The sequence below is a fragment of the Dendrobates tinctorius genome, unplaced genomic scaffold (genome assembly GCF_039654945.1).
Source record: "Dendrobates tinctorius isolate UK_male_01 unplaced genomic scaffold, ASM3965494v1 ptg000063l, whole genome shotgun sequence".
Classification (NCBI taxonomy): domain Eukaryota; kingdom Metazoa; phylum Chordata; class Amphibia; order Anura; family Dendrobatidae; genus Dendrobates; species Dendrobates tinctorius.
This window is the reverse complement of record NW_027361731.1, coordinates 23,139,008-23,158,374: the sequence shown is the minus strand read 5'-3', so window position 1 is coordinate 23,158,374 and position 19,367 is coordinate 23,139,008. Positions and strand designations below refer to the sequence as shown.

The 19,367-nt window shown below is 53.9% G+C and overlaps 1 protein-coding gene across 2 annotated transcripts in view; it reads right to left on the bottom strand.

Moving 5' to 3' along the window:
- Positions 1-5,026: 5,026 nt before the first annotated feature.
- The window catches only part of LOC141093993 (ketosamine-3-kinase-like), a 71,067-nt gene continuing 56,726 nt past the window's right edge, over positions 5,027-19,367 (bottom strand). For both annotated transcript variants that reach the window (XM_073579668.1, XM_073579667.1), the window contains exons 2-6: positions 10,103-10,254; positions 8,313-8,404; positions 8,149-8,231; positions 7,943-8,065; positions 5,027-6,399 (exon numbers count right to left, since the gene is read on the bottom strand). In XM_073579668.1, coding sequence (XP_073435769.1) covers positions 6,061-6,399; positions 7,943-8,065; positions 8,149-8,231; positions 8,313-8,404; positions 10,103-10,254 — 789 coding nt within the window. In that variant the 3' untranslated portion in view covers positions 5,027-6,060. The remainder of the gene's footprint in view (positions 6,400-7,942; positions 8,066-8,148; positions 8,232-8,312; positions 8,405-10,102; positions 10,255-19,367) is intronic.

Below are 19,367 nucleotides of genomic sequence, written 5' to 3'. Positions count from 1 at the left end.
CCCACTCGATACTCCAAGAGCATCCGAAAGTTTCTCAGGCTTTCCACGGAGCCAACCACCATAATGGGAATCCTACCCTCTTCACTGGATACCTGGTCTTCATCATCAGGAGGGATCCTCACCCTCACCACACCGGAGATATTCACAAGGTCTTGCATTACCTTCCTGAGTCTACCAATGATTCTCCCAATCAGACCTTTGGGTACCAGAACTACATCTTTCCGCAAACCCAGCCGATCCATAGCCTCCCTTGGTAACTCCAGGCGTCAGGCAGCTTTCGTATGACTCCACCTGACCAGCTGTTTGAAGTGGAGACTTTACAAATGCATTTCTTTTAGGACAGCTACCCGGTTTGCTGTATCTTTCCTGGCTGATATCACCAATTGCAGTCTCAGGTGCCCAGTGCACCTTACACGCCTTGACCACCTCTTTAAAAGCCTCATGGACAATGGACACCTTCCTCAGCACAGGCTTCTTGCAAGTCTTCTGGAACATCAATCACAAAAGGTCGTGGTCTTGCTCTCTTCCTGTACAGAAAGCTCTGGCTTTACCACGGACATTTCCCTCACTACAGTGGTCCTGACCGGTTGACTGTCTTCTTCAGCTCTTTGCTCACCAAGTTCACAAGTTTTTATCTCTTCACGACCCTTTGCCAAGATGGGTACTGGCAGTTCCGTCTTGTTATCACTCGTGTTCGGCGGCTGTAAGTCTTCGTCCAAGCTCTTCTCCCGCAGAAGACCTTTTACTACTCCTCTGAGTTTGTCCATCTCTTCCCTAAGGGTCTTGTTCACACTTTGCCAGGTGGCCTATGAGCTCCAAGACTTCTTTCTCGAGCCCCTCCACCCTGTGCTCGGCCATTTGTCTCAGGACTCTTTCTCGTTCAAGATGTTCTTCCACGGTCTCTTTTATTAACTGTATGTCATGATCTTGTTCTCTTTTGGCCAGCACGTGTCGCACCACTACCTCTTTAATTATATTGTCAAAGTGTACCACTGCGTCAGTTCCGTCAGCCGAGTGAACCGTCCCGTTACCGTCTAACCGTGTTTTTATCCCAGTTGTCTCGTCAGTCAGGTCACCATCCGTCATGTCACGAGACGTTAGGTCCGTAAGTTGGGCAGATGTACCTCTTCTTCCGGTCAGTTCTACCTCTGACCCCACAGTCGAAACGTCTCCATCGTCCGACCATACGTCATCAAACACGATAACGTCCCGGCCCCTCTCCAAGGCATACACTAAGTCAGGTGGTATCCCGCCACCTTGGCACTCACCACTTTTGGACCCCTCAAACATTACTCTGTCTACCGCATAGTTCACCGTGACCCCATGTTTACAGCGAACCTGGACCATTTTCTCGGCCAGACAAAGTGAGAGGCGTTCCTGTCAGAGTCACCTGACTGAGTCCAGCCGACCCGAGACTCCTTCTCGGTGCAGCATTATGGTACACACCTGTGACCCGTCATTATCTGGAAAGAATATGCCACATTCTGAATAAGTCACACACACACACACTGCTGTTCCTTTTGACACACCAGCCCCTCTCTGGACCACCTGATTTGGGTCACTGCCACCCTCTGGGACTCCACCCCCTTTCGGGCTACCACCCCGATTTGGGCCACCGCCCCCCTCTGGGACTCCACCCCCTTTTGGGCTATATCCCGATTTGGGTCACCGCCCCCTCTGGGACTGCACCCACTTTTTGGCTACCACCTCGATTTGGGTCACCGCCCCCCTCTGGGACTCCACCCCCTTTTGGGCTACCACCTCGATTTGGGTCACAGCCCCCCTCTGGGACTCCACCCCCTTTTGGGCTATGACCCCGATTAGGGTCACCGCCCCCTCTGGGACTCCACCCCCTTTTGGGCTACCACCTCGATTTGGGTCACAGCCCCCCTCTGGGACTCCACCCCCTTTCGGGCTACCACCCAGATTTGGGCCACCGCCCCCTTTCAGGATTTTCTCATGTCTGTTCTACAGGTCTTCTTAGACCACAGTTCACACAACACAGTTTATGTCTGTTTTACAATACCACACAAGTTCTTGTTGGCACCACCACAGCTCCTGCTGTCACCGATCTCCGACACCTCCGGCTGCCGCTCACACACAGCTGCTGGTGTCACCTTTGTAACCCCGCCGATTTGCAGGAAGCCGCTTGTGCCCTTCGTAACCCCACCGAGTTACAGCAAGCCGCTTGTCACCTTCGTAACCCTCCCGAGTTACAGCAAGCCGCTTGTCACCTTCTTGACCCCCACTGAGCCACCGCAGGCTGACTTGAAAGGGAAAAGAAAAAAAAACACACATGCAACACAAAACTCATGTGTCCTGTCTGTGTGCTCTTCAGGATGTCCGTCTCCTCTCCTGAGACCGTCCAACACACAGGGCGCACCGGGTGCTATTCAGGGAGCCGACCCTCCTCCCAGGGTTTCCCAACACACCGGCCTCACCAAGTCCAGGGGCTCGGCGGGTGCTATTCAGGACATCCGTCTCCGCCTGAGACTGCCCAACACTCATGCCTCACCAGGCCCAAGGTCATACCACGTGCTCCAGGGATCCGATTCTTCTCCCAGAACCTCCCAACACTGAACCCTCCAGGTACACAGTCTCTCTCACTGACCCAGGTCAGTACAACACGAACACCTGTCCGTTACCTGTGTGGGCCACACAGGTCCTCGGGTACCTCATATCCACAGAGGCACCCTATCACAATCCACAGTCTCCTTCTCTGACCCTGGTCAGCATATCACATGGCTTTCACGACCGTCACCTGCCGGCCGCGCAGGTTCTCGGACCCCTCTACCGCAGGTGTGTCCTATAAGTCTCTTCCACTGACCCCGGTCAGTACATCACACGGCTTTCCAGACCGTCAGCCCTCGTGGCTCAGCGTTGCCAGCACTGCACCATGTGCTTTTGGAACCAGTTGCCCTTAGCAACCGAATTTTGCAGTTCTCTTCCGTTGCTCCTAGCAACAAGGCTACAACACTGCCCATAGCATTCTCCACCAATTGTAAGGTTGCGCTGTCATTCATGGTTGGCAACACTCGCTTGGCAGCCAAATCACGTCCGGCACGGGTTTTCCATAAAACAATAACAATCCATGCGGTTTATTCAGGCATCATAAACCAGGAGCAGCAACAGAAAGTTCATATAAACAGCATAGCGTCCATGCATTCACGTGCTGTCAGGAAAGGAAGCCCCATCTCCCAGCGGGACCTTCCACAACGGGCCAACCGGGTCACAGCATTCACTCATGTGACCTACCCTGGCCACCTTATGTGGTCCGTAGCCACGCCCACCAGGTCACATGGCTATGACCTCATCACAGGTCCTACAAGCATTCATACATTCTTTAGTATGGCGTTCTAGACACACCCCTGGGTGGATTTGTAGGTAGCTGGTCCTGCCCGTCTCTCCAGCTACCTGAAGACTTCTCCCTGACACATTGGAACGAAAGATCAGCTCTGCTGATCAGCACATAAGCAAGCCTTCATCTCAAGGCCACCCACCTTGAGATACATTACGGTCAGAATCCTACTCCTATCAGGACCCTGAAAATGCTTATCCGCCTGTCCTGGGACACCCACACAGCGCCCCCTAGCGGACACAGTGGTCACTACAGCACAACGTGTACGAGGGATGGGACTATTTATGAAAACATTTTGAATCTTCACTTGGGGAGAAAAAACAAAACCTGTGTCAGCATCCACATCAATGTCCACACATATACTCAAACACATGCAGGCCGGGCCAGATATAGACATTGACACCAGTGGTGCTGGAGCCATAGTACAGGAGTCCTGGGGCACAGGGGGCAGCCCTGTGACAGCTCACGGGTGAAGAAGGGTCAAAGAGTTCCAACACCAAAAGGTAAAAATTAAATCTCTGACTCTTAGCTCCTGTGTATGCACTGCCTGCACATTTGTGTACCATCTGTGCCTGCACCATTGTGGTTGTTAGTCTTCTAGCTCATGCAGCATTGTGCACTGCAGTTTTCTAGCTTTTTACAATTTTGCACAGGTTTTTTTTAGCTCCTGTGCAGGCGCCATTGTCTTCTAGCTCCTGCTGTTGTGCACTGCTGTCTTCTACCTCCTGCGCATGCTGTTGTGCACTGCTGTCTTCTAGCTCCTGTGCATGCTGTTGTGCACTGCCGTCTTCTACCTCCTGTGCATGCTGTTGTGCACCGTCTTCTAGTTCCTGCGCATGCTGTTGTGCACCGCTGACTTCTAGCTCCTGCACATGCTGTTGTGCACTGCTGTCTTCTAGCTCCTGCACATGCTGCTGTGCACTGCTGTCTTCTAGCTCCTGCGCATGCTGTTGTGCACTGCTGTATTCTAGCTTCTGCGCATGCTGTTGTGCACTGCTGTATTCTAGCTCCTGCACACGCTGTTGTGCACCATCTTCTAGCTCCTGCGCATGCTGTTGTGCACCGCTGTCTTCTAGCTCCTGCGCATGCTGTTGTGCACTGTGTTCTAGCTTCTGCGCATGCTGTTGTGCACTGCGGTCTTCTAGCTCCTGTGCATGCTGTCGTGCACCGCTGTATTCTAGCTTCTGCGCATGCTGCTGTGTACTGCCGTCTTCTAGCTCCTGTGCATGCTGTTGTGCACTGCTATAGTGGCCAGTTTGGGTGAGTTGGAGACCTTCAAGGGTCGGGTGTGATCCTTACAGCGGTCAAGGACAAAAAATATATATTTGTTTTGCTCTTCTTCCGATCTAATTGCACAAAGCCAAAGATTCCTGTGTAGGACGCCCTGGAGCCCAGGGACAGCGAGCGTCCATCACTCTGGCATCTGATAGTCCAGAAGTGAATGAGGCGTATTATGGCCCCCACATCAGACAAAGGGACAATAAGAAGACAATTTTCTCCAGGTAACCAGGAGCACCAGCCGGAGGGGGGGGCGGTAATCATGTATAGAGACAAGCGGTGCCGATCAGCCATCTCTGCCGCCTTGGTGTGTCCCTCAGTGTATGCGCCCCTGATGACTGCACCTTTCAGGGACTGTCATTCCGATAAAACAACACACAGACACGGAGCCGCAGCAGAAGCGCAGAGCAGGAGCTTTAATGGTCATCAAATTAGTCAGCGACTAAAACAAAACTAAACTCTGAAAACTAAAGGTGCAACACCTCTATGGGGGTAGCAGTGCGCATGCGCGACCACACGCTATACACCTATATGGGGGCAGCAGTATGCATGCGCAACCACCACGCTATACAACTCTATGGGGGTAACTGCGCATGGGGACCACCACGCTATACACCTCTTTGGGGGCAGCTGTGCGCAACCACCATGCTATACACCTCTATAGGGGTAGCAGTGCGCATGGGGACCACCACGCTATACATCTCTTTGGGGGTAGCAGTGCGCATGGTGACCACCATGCTATACACATCTTTGGGGGCAGCTGTGCGCATGCGTGACCACCACGTGGAACACCTCTATAGGGACAGCAGTGCGCCTGTGCGACCACCACACTATACACTTCTATGGTGGTAGCAGTGCACATGCGTGACCATCACGCTATACACTTCTATGGGGCAGCAGTGAACATGCGCAACCACCGCTCCACACACTTCTATGGGGTAGCGCATGCGCTACCTCCATCATTCTATACACTTCTGAGTGGGCAGCAGTGCGCATGCGTGACCATGTCCCCATAGACAGTGAAGTTATGGTTGCGCATGCGCACTAACGCTCCTTCCACATAAGCAGATGATGGGGGTAAGGGTGTGATCCCGAAAAAGAGGGTCTCTTAAGTGATAACTGCTGTTACAGAACCTCCTTTAAAGGAGGAGCCCGTGCAGGCAGTTGCGATGGGGGGATGGGCTGTGTGTCATGCTCCTCCCCCTCTGCCCCTGTACTTGGCATTATCAGTTCTGGTCGGGGTGCCTCCTTTAAACAGTAACTGAACTTAAAACTTTTGACAAGTTTCAGTTTAGCCCCGTGAACAGCACCTCCGCCCCTCTGATCGGTGGTGGTCTCAGAGTTTTCTAGAAGCGGGGTTCCACCTGGAGCGACCTAGGAGCAGAGTTTCCCTCTAATGGTGCAGTGTGTGGCCCCGTGACCCCTCACTTCAGGAGGCTTCTCATGATGCCCAGCGAGGACCCTCTGTAGCCGCTGCCAAAGTGGTTCCAGTGGTTCAAGTAGTGGAAGAGCTGGTAGAGCTTCAGCCGCTTCTCCAGGCCGGGGGTCCGGGGCAACTTCTGGTGGTAGGCGGAGTAGAAGGACGATCTGAACCCCCCAAACATGCCGGCGATGGCCAGCTCGAACTCCCAATGTCCATAGAAGCATGCAGGGTCAAAAATCACCGGCCCCGTGTCCAGTTCCGCCACGTTCCCGCCCCACAGATCCCCGTGGAGAAGTGCCGGGATCACCTCCACCTCCGAGAAGAACCGCGGGACCTGCAACTGAGTGACGAGACACAAGGAACAAGGATGAGAACAGTCAGAGGCTCTGTCCACCATGCTCTACACTGCAGCTTTGCTCCACTATGCTCTACACTGCAGCTCTGCTCCACTATGCTCTAGGCCGCAGCTAAGCTCCACCGGGCTTCCATGAGGCAACTCTGCTCCGTCGAGCTCAATGCCACAGCTCTGCTACAATCTGCTCTGCGCTACGTCGCGACTATGCTTCGCCACAACTTTACTCGGCCGCGCTCTATGACACAGATATGTCCGCAGCGCTCTATGCTGCAACCTCTACTCTGCCATGCTCTATGCTTCAGCTCTACTCAGCGGCGCTCTTCATTGCAACCTCTGATCTGCCATGCTCTACACTGCAGCTCTGCTCCTCCGTGCTCTACGATGCATCTCCGACCCACCGCACTTAACGATGCAGCTCCGCCCTACGCTGCAACTCCACTCGACCATGCTCTATGCTACAACTCTGCCCCACCGCGCTTCCATGCCACAGCTTCCAATGCTACAATTTTGCTCTGCCACGATCTATGCCGCAACCTCAACACCACAGCTCTGCTCAGCCGTGATTCAATAACACAACTCTGCTCTGCTGAGCTCAACACCGCAGCTCCACTACAATCTGCTCTGCCGCGCTAAACGCTGCAGATCGGCTACAACTCGGCTCAGCAGCACGATAGGTTGCGACTCTGCTCCACTGAAACTCTGCTCCGTTGCACTCTACGTCACAACCTCTACTCCGCTGCAACCTCTACTCCGTTGCACTCTAAACCGCAATCTTTACTCCGCCATGCTCTACACTGCAACCTCTACACTGCCACGCTCTACGATGCAGCTCCGCCCTACGCTGCAACTCCTCTCGGCCACGCTCTACGCCACAACTCCACTCCGCAGCAGCCCTGCTCCACACCACAACTCCACTCCGCAGCAGCTCTGGTCCACCGTGCTCTATGCCGCAGTCTCTGCTCCACGCTGCAGCTCCGCCCCACCGTGCTTCCATGCCACCGCTACAACTCTGCTCTGCCACGTTCTACGCTGCGACTCTGCTTCGCCATGCTCTACACCGCCACGCTCTACGATGCAGCTCCGCTCGGTCACACTCTACACCACGACTCCACTCTGCAGCAGCTCTACTCCGCAGAGCTCAACGTCACAACTCCGCTACAACTCTGCTCTGCCACGTTCTACACCGCGACTCTGCTTCGCCATGCTCTACACCGCCATGCTCTACGATGCAGCTCCGCTCGGTCACAGTCTACACAACTCCACTCCCCACTCCGCAGCAGCTCTACTCCGCAGAGCTCAACGTCACAACTCCGCTACAACTCTGCTCCGCCGCCTGCTAGGCCGTGACTCTGCTTCCCCGAAACTCCGCTCTGTTGCGCTCTACACCCAAAACTCGACTCTGCCACGCTCTACTTTTCCAGATTGTCTGCTGTGTATCCAGGACATCAGTATATGGAGAGCCGATAAGAAGGTAACTGCCACTCATACTCAGAGGGGGAGGAGCTGGCCTCAGGAGGCGGAGCCTCACCTGTAATTGTGCCCACAGCTCCTGCGCCTCGCGGTCCCCGGACGACTCCTCCAGCAGCGCCATCTGCGGCTGAATCCGCTGCCGGCAGTAGAAGGCCACCCAGTCCTCCTGCCAGTCATTCACCTGTCAATCAATTATCTGCAGCTGTCAATCTAGTGCTCAGGGGGAGTGGCAGAGGACACGCAGCATATATGTCAGGCTCTCACCAGGGGGATGGATCCGCAGCAGGTCACCGCGTGGAAGCCGAACTTGTCCACGTGCGCCATGTCTGCCTGCCCCGCCCCTTTACCTAGCGGGAAAAAAGAAAGTGAACCCCCGGGTCAGGAATATGACATGGGATAAGTATGTGAACCCCTCTGCAGTCAATTACCCACAATGCCGCTTTCTCTGTCCAGCTTCTCCCGCAGCCGCTGGTTGTGCAGGTGGAGGTCGGCCAGCTGCTCCCCCAACGCCGCCGAGTGCCTGCAAGACAGCAAGAGTGAGGGGCTGCGAATCCGACCCGACACAAGAGGGGCATGTCCATCTAGTACTGCAAAAGCATGCCCTGCGGCAAGAGAGACCCCCTTACCATGTCTGAGGCATGTCCACTACTCAGAGACATCTACAGCTCTGGCAAAAATTAAGAGAGCACTGCACAGTTTAATGAAGGAAATTATGAAACCCTGCTGTGGTGTTCACAATCCTCTTGCAATAGGACAAGCTGGATGGCAAAACAAGGGCTAGTAATATCCCAAAAGGAATAGGAGTGAAAAAATAACTTAACCATGCCAAAGGAGTTGAAAAGAAAAGTCTTGAGTGAGGAAAAGAAGGGCTCAATTCCAGCTTTACTAGCAGAGGGACACGGTGAGCGCCATGTTGCCTCCATCCTTAACATTTCTAAGACGGCAGTCCATTACAACAAGGTCAAGCAGAAGACATTGAGAACAACAAAGCTACAGGCCGTCGGAGGGCAAAAAAGACTCTCCACTGACCGGGATGACCGTCATCTTATTGGAATGTCACTCAGCAACTGCAGGATGACATCAAGTGACCTACAAAAGGAATGGCAAATGGCAGCTGGGGTGAAGTGCATGGCAATAACAGTTCGTAACAGACTCCTAGAGACAGGGCTCAAGTCATGTAAAGCTAGAAAGAAGTATTTCATCAATGAGAAGCAAAGGAGAGCCAGGCTGAAGTTTGCCAAAGACCATAAGGATTGGACCATAGAGGACTGGAGTAAGATAATCTTCTCTGATGAGTCTAATTTTCAGCTTTGCCCAACACCTGGTCTTCTAAGGGTTAGATGGAGACCTGGACAGGCGTACAAGCTACAGTGTCTTGCACCCATTGTTAAATTTGGTGGAGGATCGGTGATGATCTGGGGATGCTTCAGCAAGGCTGGACTAGGGCAGGTTAATATTTGTGAAGAAAGTATGAATCAAGCCGCATACAAGATTATCCTGGAAAAACAGATGATTCCTTCTCAGGCAATGTTCTACAACCCTGAGGACAATGCGCCATGCCACACAGCTAGGTCAATCAATGTGTGGATGAAGGACCACCACATCACATCCCTGTCATGGCCAGCCCAATCTCCAGACCTGAACCCCATGGAAAACCTCTGGAATGTAATCAGGAGGAACACGGATAGTCACAAGCCATCAAACAAAGAACTGCTTACATTGGTGTGCCAGGAGGGGCATAAGGTCACCCAAAAGCAGCGTGACAGACTGGTGGAAAGCAGCCAAGACTCATGACAGCTGTGATTAACAATCATGGGGATTCCACAGAATATGGATTTCTGAACTCTTCCTGAGGTAAAACATTAGTATTGCTGTTTCTAAATGATCATGAACTTGTTTTATTTGCATTATTTGAGCTCTGCATTTTTTTGTTATTTTGACCATTTCTCATTTTCAGAAAATAAATACAAATATTTAGTGCTTGGAAATTCGGAGCCATGTTGTCAGTAGTTTATAGAATAAAGAGCAATTTACATTTTACTCAGAAATATAAAGAGGAAAATCAGACAAACTGAACATTGTGCAGCGGCCTCTTAATTTTTTCCAGAGCTTTATAGCTGCTCCGCAGCACCAGGACCACCTTACTGCTCAGTGATGCCCCCTGTCCCCAGGGTAGATCGTGCCCACTACCCCACCACAGACCTGTGGACAATCTCACCTGTTGAGGCTCCTCATGTTCAGGTGCTCCATCACCAGCGCGGCGCCCCCTCCTGGCTGATCTATCACCTTTATCGGATTGGGAACCCTGATGGTGCCAGTCTGACTAATGGCCTCCAGACTCGCCAGCTCCCCCTCGAACATCTGTCTGGCCTGTGAGGAAAACAGACGGAGATGAAAGCCAGACCCCCGAGGCACAACGAACCTCATACCTCACTAAGACCCCCGCATTACAATGATGATCAGTACAGACCCCGGGAAACAGAGACCCTCACTAATACCAGGGTTGAGACCCCCATGATCAGTACAGACCCCGGGACACAGAGAATCTCACTAATACCAGGGATGAGACCCCCATCATCAGTACAGACCCCTGGACACAGAGAACCTCACTAATACCAGGGATGAGACCCCCATGATCAGTACAGACCCCGGGACACAGAGAACCTCACTAATACCAGGGATGAGACCCCCATGATCAGTACAGACCCCGGGACACAGAGAACCTCACTAATACCAGGGATGAGACCCCCATGATCAGTACAGACCACGGGAAACAGAGACCCTCACTAATAACAGGGATGAGACCCCCATGATCAGTACAGACCCCGGGACACAGAGACCCTCACTAATACCAAGGATGAGACCCCCATGATCAGTACAGACCCCGGGGCACAGAGACCCTCACTAATAAAAGGGATGAGACCCCTATGATCAGTACAGACCCCAGGACACAGAGAACCTCACTAATACCAGGGATGAGACCCACATGATCAGTACAGACCCCGGGGTACAGAGAACCTCACTAATAACAGGGATGAGACCCCCATGATCAGTACAGACCCCGGGCACAGAGAACCTCACTAATACCAGGGATGAGACCCCCATGATCAGTACAGACCCCGTGGTATAGAGAACCTCATTAATAACAGGGATGAGACCCCCATGATCAGTACAGACCCCGGGCACAGAGAACCTCACTAATACCAGGGATGAGACCCCCATGATCAGTACAGACCCCGGGCCACAGAGAACCTCACTAATACCAAGGATAAGACCCCCATGATCAGTACAGACCCCGGGGCACAGAGAACCTCACTAATACCAGGGATAAGACCCCCATGATCAGTACCGACCCCGGGGCACAGAGAACCTCACTAATACCAGGGATAAGACCTCCATGATCAGTACAGACCCCGGGGCACAGAGAACCTCACTAATACCAGGGATGAGACCCCCCATCATCAGTACAGACCCTGGGGCACAGAGAACCTCACTAATACAAGGGATGAGACCCCCATGATCAGTATAGACCAGGGGCACAGAAACCTTCACTAATACCAAGGATGAGACCCTCATGATCAGTACAGACCCTGGGGCACAGAGAACCTCACTAATACCAGGGATGAGACCCACATAATCAGTACAGACCCCGGGGCACAGAGACCCTCACTAACACCAGGGATGAGACCCCCATGATCAGTACAAAACCCAGGGCACAGAGAACCTCACTAATACCAGGGATGAGACCCCCATGATCAGTACAGACCCCAGGGCACAGAGAACCTAATACCAGGGATGAGACCCCATGATCAGTACAGACCCCGGGGCCCAGAGAACCTCACTAATACCAGGGATGAGACCCCCATGATCAGTACAGACCCCGGGGCCCAGAGACCCTCACTAATACCAGGGATGAGACCCCCATGATCAGTACAACCCCGAGGCACAGAGAACCTCACTAATACCAGGGAAGAGACCCCCATGATCAGTACAGACCCCGGGGCCCAGAGACCTTTACTAATACCAGGGATGAGACCCCCATGATCAGTACAGACCCCGGTGCCCAGAGACCCTTACTAATACCAGGGATGAGACCCCCATGATCAGTACAGACCCCGGGACACAGAGAACCTCAATAATACCAGGGATGAGACCCCCATGATCAGTACAAACCCCAGGGCACAGAGAACCTCACTAATACCAGGGATGAGACCCCCATGATCAGTACAGACCCCGGGGCACAGAGAACCTCACTAATACCAGGGATGAGACCCCCATGATCAGTACAGACCCCGGGGCACAGAGAACCTCACAAATACTAGGGATGAGACCGCCATGATCAGTACAGCCCTGGGGCCCAGAGACCCTCACTAATACCAGGGATGAGACCCCCATGATCAGTACAGACCCCGGGGCCCAGAGACCCTCACTAATACCAGGGAAGAGACCCCCATGATCAGTACAGCCCCGGGGCCCAGAGACCCTCATTAATACCAGGGAAGAGACCCCCATGATCAGTACAGCCCCGGGGCCCAGAGACCCTCACTAATACAAGGGATGAGACCCCCATGATCAGTACAGCCCTGGGGCCGAGACCCTCACTAATACCAGGGATGAGACCCCCATGATCAGTACAGACCCCGGGACACAGAGAACCTCACTAATACCAGGGATGAGACCCCCATGATCAGTACATCCCCGGGGCACAGAGACCCTCACTAATAATAGGGATGAGACCCCCATGATCAGTACAGACCCCATGGCACAGAGAACCTCACTAATACCAGGGATGAGACCCCCATGATCAGTAGAGACCCCGGGGCACAGAGACCCTCACTAATACCAGGGATGAGACCCCCATGATCAGTAGAGACCCCGGGGCACAGAGACCCTCACTAATACCAGGGATGAGACCCCCATGATCAGTACACAGCCCGGGACACAGAGAACCTCACTAATACCAGGGATGAGACCCCCATGATCAGTACAGACCCCGGGACACAGAGAACCTCACTAATACCAGGGATGAGACCCCATGATCAGTACAGACCCCGGGACACAGAGAACATCACTAATACCAGGGATGAGACCCCCATGATCAGTACAGACCCCGGGACACAGAGAACCTCACTAATACCAGGGATGAGACCCCCATGATCAGTACAGTCCCGGGGCACAGAGAACCTCACTAATAACAGGGATGAGACCCTCATGATCAGTACAGACCCCGGGGCACAGAGAACCTCACTAATACCAGGGATGAGGCCCCCATGATCACTACAGCCCCGGGGCCCAGAGAACCTCACTAATACCAGGGACGAGACCTCCATGATCAGTACAGACCCCGGGGCCCAGAGAACCTCACTAATACCAGGGATGAGACCCCCATGATCAGTACAGACCCCGGGGCCCAGAGAACCTCACTAATAACAGGGATGAGACCCTCATGATCAGTACAGACCCCGGGGCACAGAGAACCTCACTAATACCAGGGATGAGACCCCCATGATCAGTACAGACCCCGGGGCCCAGAGAACCTCACTAATACCAGGGATGAGACCCCCATGATCTGTACAGAACCCGGGACACGGAGCCTCACTAATACCAGGGATGAGACCCCCATGATCAGTAAAGACCCCGGGACACAGAGAACCTCACTAATACCAGGGATGAGACCCCCATGATCAGTACAGACCCCGGGACACAGAGAACCTCACTAATACCAGGGAAGAGACCCCCATGATCAGTACAGCCCCGGGGCCCAGAGAACCTCACTAATACCAGGGATGAGACCCCCATGATCACTACAGACCCCGGGGCCCAGAGAACCTCACTAATACCAGGGATGAGACCCCCATGATCAGTACAGACCCCGGGGCCCAGAGAACCTCACTAATACCAGGGATGAGACCCCCATGATCAGTACAGACCCCAGGGCCCAGAGAACCTCACTAATAACAGGGATGAGACCCTCATGATCAGTACAGACCCCGGGGCACAGAGAACCTCACTAATACCAGGGAAGAGACACCCATGATCAGTACAGACCCCAGCGCCCAGAGAACCTCACTAATACCAGGGATGAGACCCCCATGATCAGTACAGACCACGGGACACAGAGAGCCTCACTAATACCAGGGATGAGACCCCCATGATCAGTACAGTCCCGGGGCACAGAGAACCTCACTAATAACAGGGATGAGACCCTCATGATCAGTACAGACCCAGGGGCAGAGAGAACCTCACTAATACCAGGGATGAGACCCCCATGATCAGTACAGCCCCGGGGCCCAGAGAACCTCACTAATACCAGGGATGAGACCTCCATGATTAGTACAGACCACGGGGCCCAGAGAACCTCACTAATACCAGGGATGAGACCCTCATGATCAGTACAGACCCCGGGGCACAGAGAACCTCACTAATACCAGGGATGAGACCCCCATGATCAGTACAGACCCCGGGGCCCAGAGAACCTCACTAATACCAGGGATGAGACCCCCATGATCTGTACAGACCCCGGGACACAGAGAGCCTCACTAATACCAGGGATGAGACCCCCATGATCAGTAAAGACCCCGGGACACAGAGAACCTCACTAATACCAGGGATGAGACCTCCATGATCAGTACAGACCCCGGGACACAGAGAACCTCACTAATACCAGGGATGAGACCCCCATGATCAGTACAGACCCCGGGACACAGAGAACCTCACTAATACCAGGGATGAGACCCCCATGATCAGTACAGCCCCGGGGCACAGAGAACCTCACTAATAACAGGGATGAGACCCTCATGATCAGTACAGACCCCGGGGCACAGAGAACCTCACTAATACCAGGGATGAGACCCCCATGATCAGTACAGACCCCGGGGCCCAGAGAACCTCACTAATACCAGGGATGAGACCCCCATGATCAGTACAGACCCCGGGACACAGAGAGCCTCACTAATACCAGGGATGAGACCCCCATGATCAGTACAGACCCCGGGACACAGAGAACCTCACTAATACCAGGGATGAGACCCCCATGATCAGTACAGACCCCGGGACACAGAGAACCTCACTAATACCAGGGATGAGACCCCCATGATCAGTACAGTCCCGGGGCACAGAGAACCTCACTAATAACAGGGATGAGACCCTCATGATCAGTACAGACCCCGGGGCACAGAGAACCTCACTAATACCAGGGATGAGACCCCCATGATCACTACAGCCCCGGGGCCCAGAGAACCTCACTAATACCAGGGATGAGACCTCCATGATCAGTACAGACCCCGGGGCCCAGAGAACCTCACTAATAACAGGGATGAGACCCTCATGATCAGTACAGACCCCGGGGCACAGAGAACCTCACTAATACCAGGGATGAGACCCCCATGATCAGTACAGACCCCGGGGCCCAGAGAACCTCACTAATACCAGGGATGAGACCCCCATGATCTGTACAGACCCCGGGACACAGAGCCTCACTAATACCAGGGATGAGACCCCCATGATCAGTAAAGACCCCGGGACACAGAGAACCTCACTAATACCAGGGATGAGACCCCCATGATCAGTACAGACCCCGGGACACAGAGAACCTCACTAATACCAGGGAAGAGACCCCCATGATCAGTACAGCCACGGGGCACAGAGAACCTCACTAATACCAGGGATGAGACCCCCATGATCACTACAGACCCCGGGGCCCAGAGAACCTCACTAATACCAGGGATGAGACCCCCATGATCAGTACAGACCCCGGGGCCCAGAGAACCTCACTAATACCAGGGATGAGACCCCCATGATCAGGACAGACCCCGGGGCACAGAGAACCTCACTAATACCAGGGATGGGACCCCCATGATCAGTACAGCCCCGGGACACAGAGACCCTCACTAATAACAGGGATGAGACCCCCATGATCAGTACAGCCCCGGGGCACAGAGAACCTCACTAATACCAGGGATGAGACCCCCATGATCAGTACAGACCCCAGGGCCCAGAGAACCTCACTAATACCAGGGATGAGACCCCCATGATCAGTACAGACCCCGGGACACAGAGAGCCTCACTAATACCAGGGATGAGACCCCCATGATCAGTACAGTCCCGGGGCACAGAGAACCTCACTAATAACAGGGATGAGACCCTCATGATCAGTACAGACCCAGGGGCACAGAGAACCTCACTAATACCAGGGATGAGACCCCCATGATCAGTACAGCCCCGGGGCCCAGAGAACCTCACTAATACCAGGGATGAGACCTCCATGATTAGTACAGACCACGGGGCCCAGAGAACCTCACTAATACCAGGGATGAGACCCTCATGATCAGTACAGACCCCGGGGCACAGAGAACCTCACTAATACCAGGGATGAGACCCCCATGATCAGTACAGACCCTGGGGCCCAGAGAACCTCACTATTACCAGGGATGAGACCCCCATGATCTGTACAGACCCCGGGACACAGAGAGCCTCAATAATACCAGGGATGAGACCCCCATGATCAGTAAAGACCCCGGGACACAGAGAACCTCACTAATACCAGGGATGAGACCTCCATGATCAGTACAGACCCCGGGGCACAGAGAACCTCACTAATACCAGGGAAGAGACCCCCATGATCAGTACAGCCCCGGGGCACAGAGAACCTCACTAATACCAGGGATGAGACCCCCATGATCAGTACAGACCCCAGGGCCCAGAGAACCTCACTAATACCAGGGATGAGACCCCCATGATCAGTACAGACCCCGGGGCCGAGAGAACCTCACTAATACCAGGGATGAGACCCCCATGATCAGTACAGACCCCGGGGCACAGAGAACCTCATTAATACCAGGGATGGGACCCCCATGATCAGTACAGCCCCGGGACACAGAGACCCTCACTAATAACAGGAATGAGACCCCCATGATCAGTACAGCCCCGGGGCACAGAGAACCTCACTAATACCAGGGATGAGACCCCCATGATCAGTAAAGACCCCGGGACACAGAGAACCTAACTAATAACAGGGATGAGACCCTCATGATCAGTACAGACCCCGGGGCACAGAGAACCTCACTAATACCAGGGATGAGACCCCCATGATCAGTACAGACCCCGGGGTACAGAGAACCTCATTAATAACAGGGATGAGACCCCCATGATCAGTACAGACCCCGGGCACAGAGAACCTCACTAATACCAGGGATGAGACCCCAATGATCAGTACAGACCCCGGGCCACAGAGAACCTCACTAATACCAAGGATAAGACCCCCATGATCAGTACAGACCCCGGGGCAAAGAGAACCTCACTAATACCAGGGATAAGACCCCCATGATCAGTACAGACCCCGGGGCACAGAGAACCTCACTAATACCAGGGATAAGACCTCCATGATCAGTACAGACCCCGGGGCACAGAGAACCTCACTAATACCAGGGATGAGACCCCCCATCATCAGTACAGACCCTGGGGCACAGAGAACCTCACTAATACCAGGGATGAGACCCCCATGATCAGTACAGACCAGGGGCACAGAGACCCTCACTAATACCAAGGATGAGACCCTCATGATCAGTACAGACCCTGGGGCACAGAGAACCTCACTAATACCAGGGAAGAGATCCCCATGATCAGTACAGACCCCGGGGCCCAGAGACCTTTACTAATACCAGGGATGAGACCCCCATGATCAGTACAGACCCCGCTGCCCAGAGACCCTTACTAATACCAGGGATGAGACCCCCATGATCAGTACAGACCCCGGGGCACAGAGAACCTCACAAATACCAGGGATGAGACCGCCATGATCAGTACAGCCCCGGGGCCCAGAGACCCTCACTAATACCAGGGATGAGACCCCCATGATCAGTACAGACCCCGGGGCCCAGAGACCCTCACTAATACCAGGGAAGAGACCCCCATGATCAGTACATCCCCGGGGCCCAGAGACCCTCACTAATACCAGGGAAGAGACCCCCATGATCAGTACAGCCCCGGGGCCCAGAGACCCTCACTAATACAAGGGATGAGATCCCCATGATCAGTACAGCCCTGGGGCCGAGACCCTCACTAATACCAGGGATGAGACCCCCATGATCAGTACAGACCCCGGGGCCCAGAGAACCTCACTAATACCAGGGAGGGGATCCCCATGATCAGTACAGCCCCGGGACACAGAGACCCTCACTAATAACAGGGATGAGACCCCCATGATCAGTACAGACCCCGGGGCACAGAGAACCTCACTAATACCAGGGATGGGACCCCCATGATCAGTACAGCCCCGGGACACAGAGAACCTCACTAATACCAGGGATGAGACCCCCATGATCAGTACAGACACCGGGACACAGAGAACCTCACTAATACCAGGGATGAGACCCCCATGATCAGTACATCCCCGGGGCACAGAGACCCTCATTAATAATAGGGATGAGACCCCCATGATCAGTACAGACCCCAGGGCACAGAGAACCTCACTAATACCAGGGATGAGACCCCCATGATCAGTAGAGACCCCGGGGCACAGAGACCCTCACTAATACCAGGGATGAGACCCCCATGATCAGTACACAGCCCGGGACACAGAGAACCTCACTAATACCAGGGATGAGACCCCCATGATCAGTACAGACCCCGGGACACAGAGAACCTCACTAATACCAGGGATGAGACCCCCATGATCAGTACAGCCCCGGGGCACAGAGAACCTCACTAATAACAGGGATGAGACCCTCATGATCAGTACAGACCCCGGGGCACAGAGAACCTCACTAATACCAGGGATGAGACCCCCATGTTCAGTACAGACCCCGGGGCCCAGAGAACCTCACTAATACCAGGGATGAGACCCCCATGATCAGTACAGACCCCGGGACACAGAGAGCCTCACTAATACCAGCGATGAGACCCCCATGATCAGTACAGACCCCGGGACACAGAGAACCTCACTAATACCAGGGATGAGACCCCCATGATCAGTACAGACCCCGGGACACAGAGAACCTCACTAATACCAGGGATGAGACCCCCATGATCAGTACAGTCCCGGGGCACAGAGAACCTCACTAATAACAGGGATGAGACCCTCATGATCAGTACAGACCCCGGGGCACAGAGAACCTCACTAATACCAGGGATGAGACCCCCATGATCAGTACAGACCCCGGGGCCCAGAGAACCTCACTAATACCAGGGATGAGACCTCCATGATCAGTACAGACCCCGGGGCCCAGAGAACCTCACTAATACCAGGGATGAGACCCCCATGATCAGTACAGACCCCGGGGCCCAGAGAACCTCACTAATAACAGGGATGAGACCCTCATGATCAGTACAGACCCCGGGGCACAGAGAACCTCACTAATACCAGGGATGAGACCCCCATGATCAGTACAGACCCCGGGGACCAGAGAACCTCACTAATACCAGGGATGAGACCCCCATGATCTGTACAGACCCCGGGACACAGAGCCTCACTAATACCAGGGATG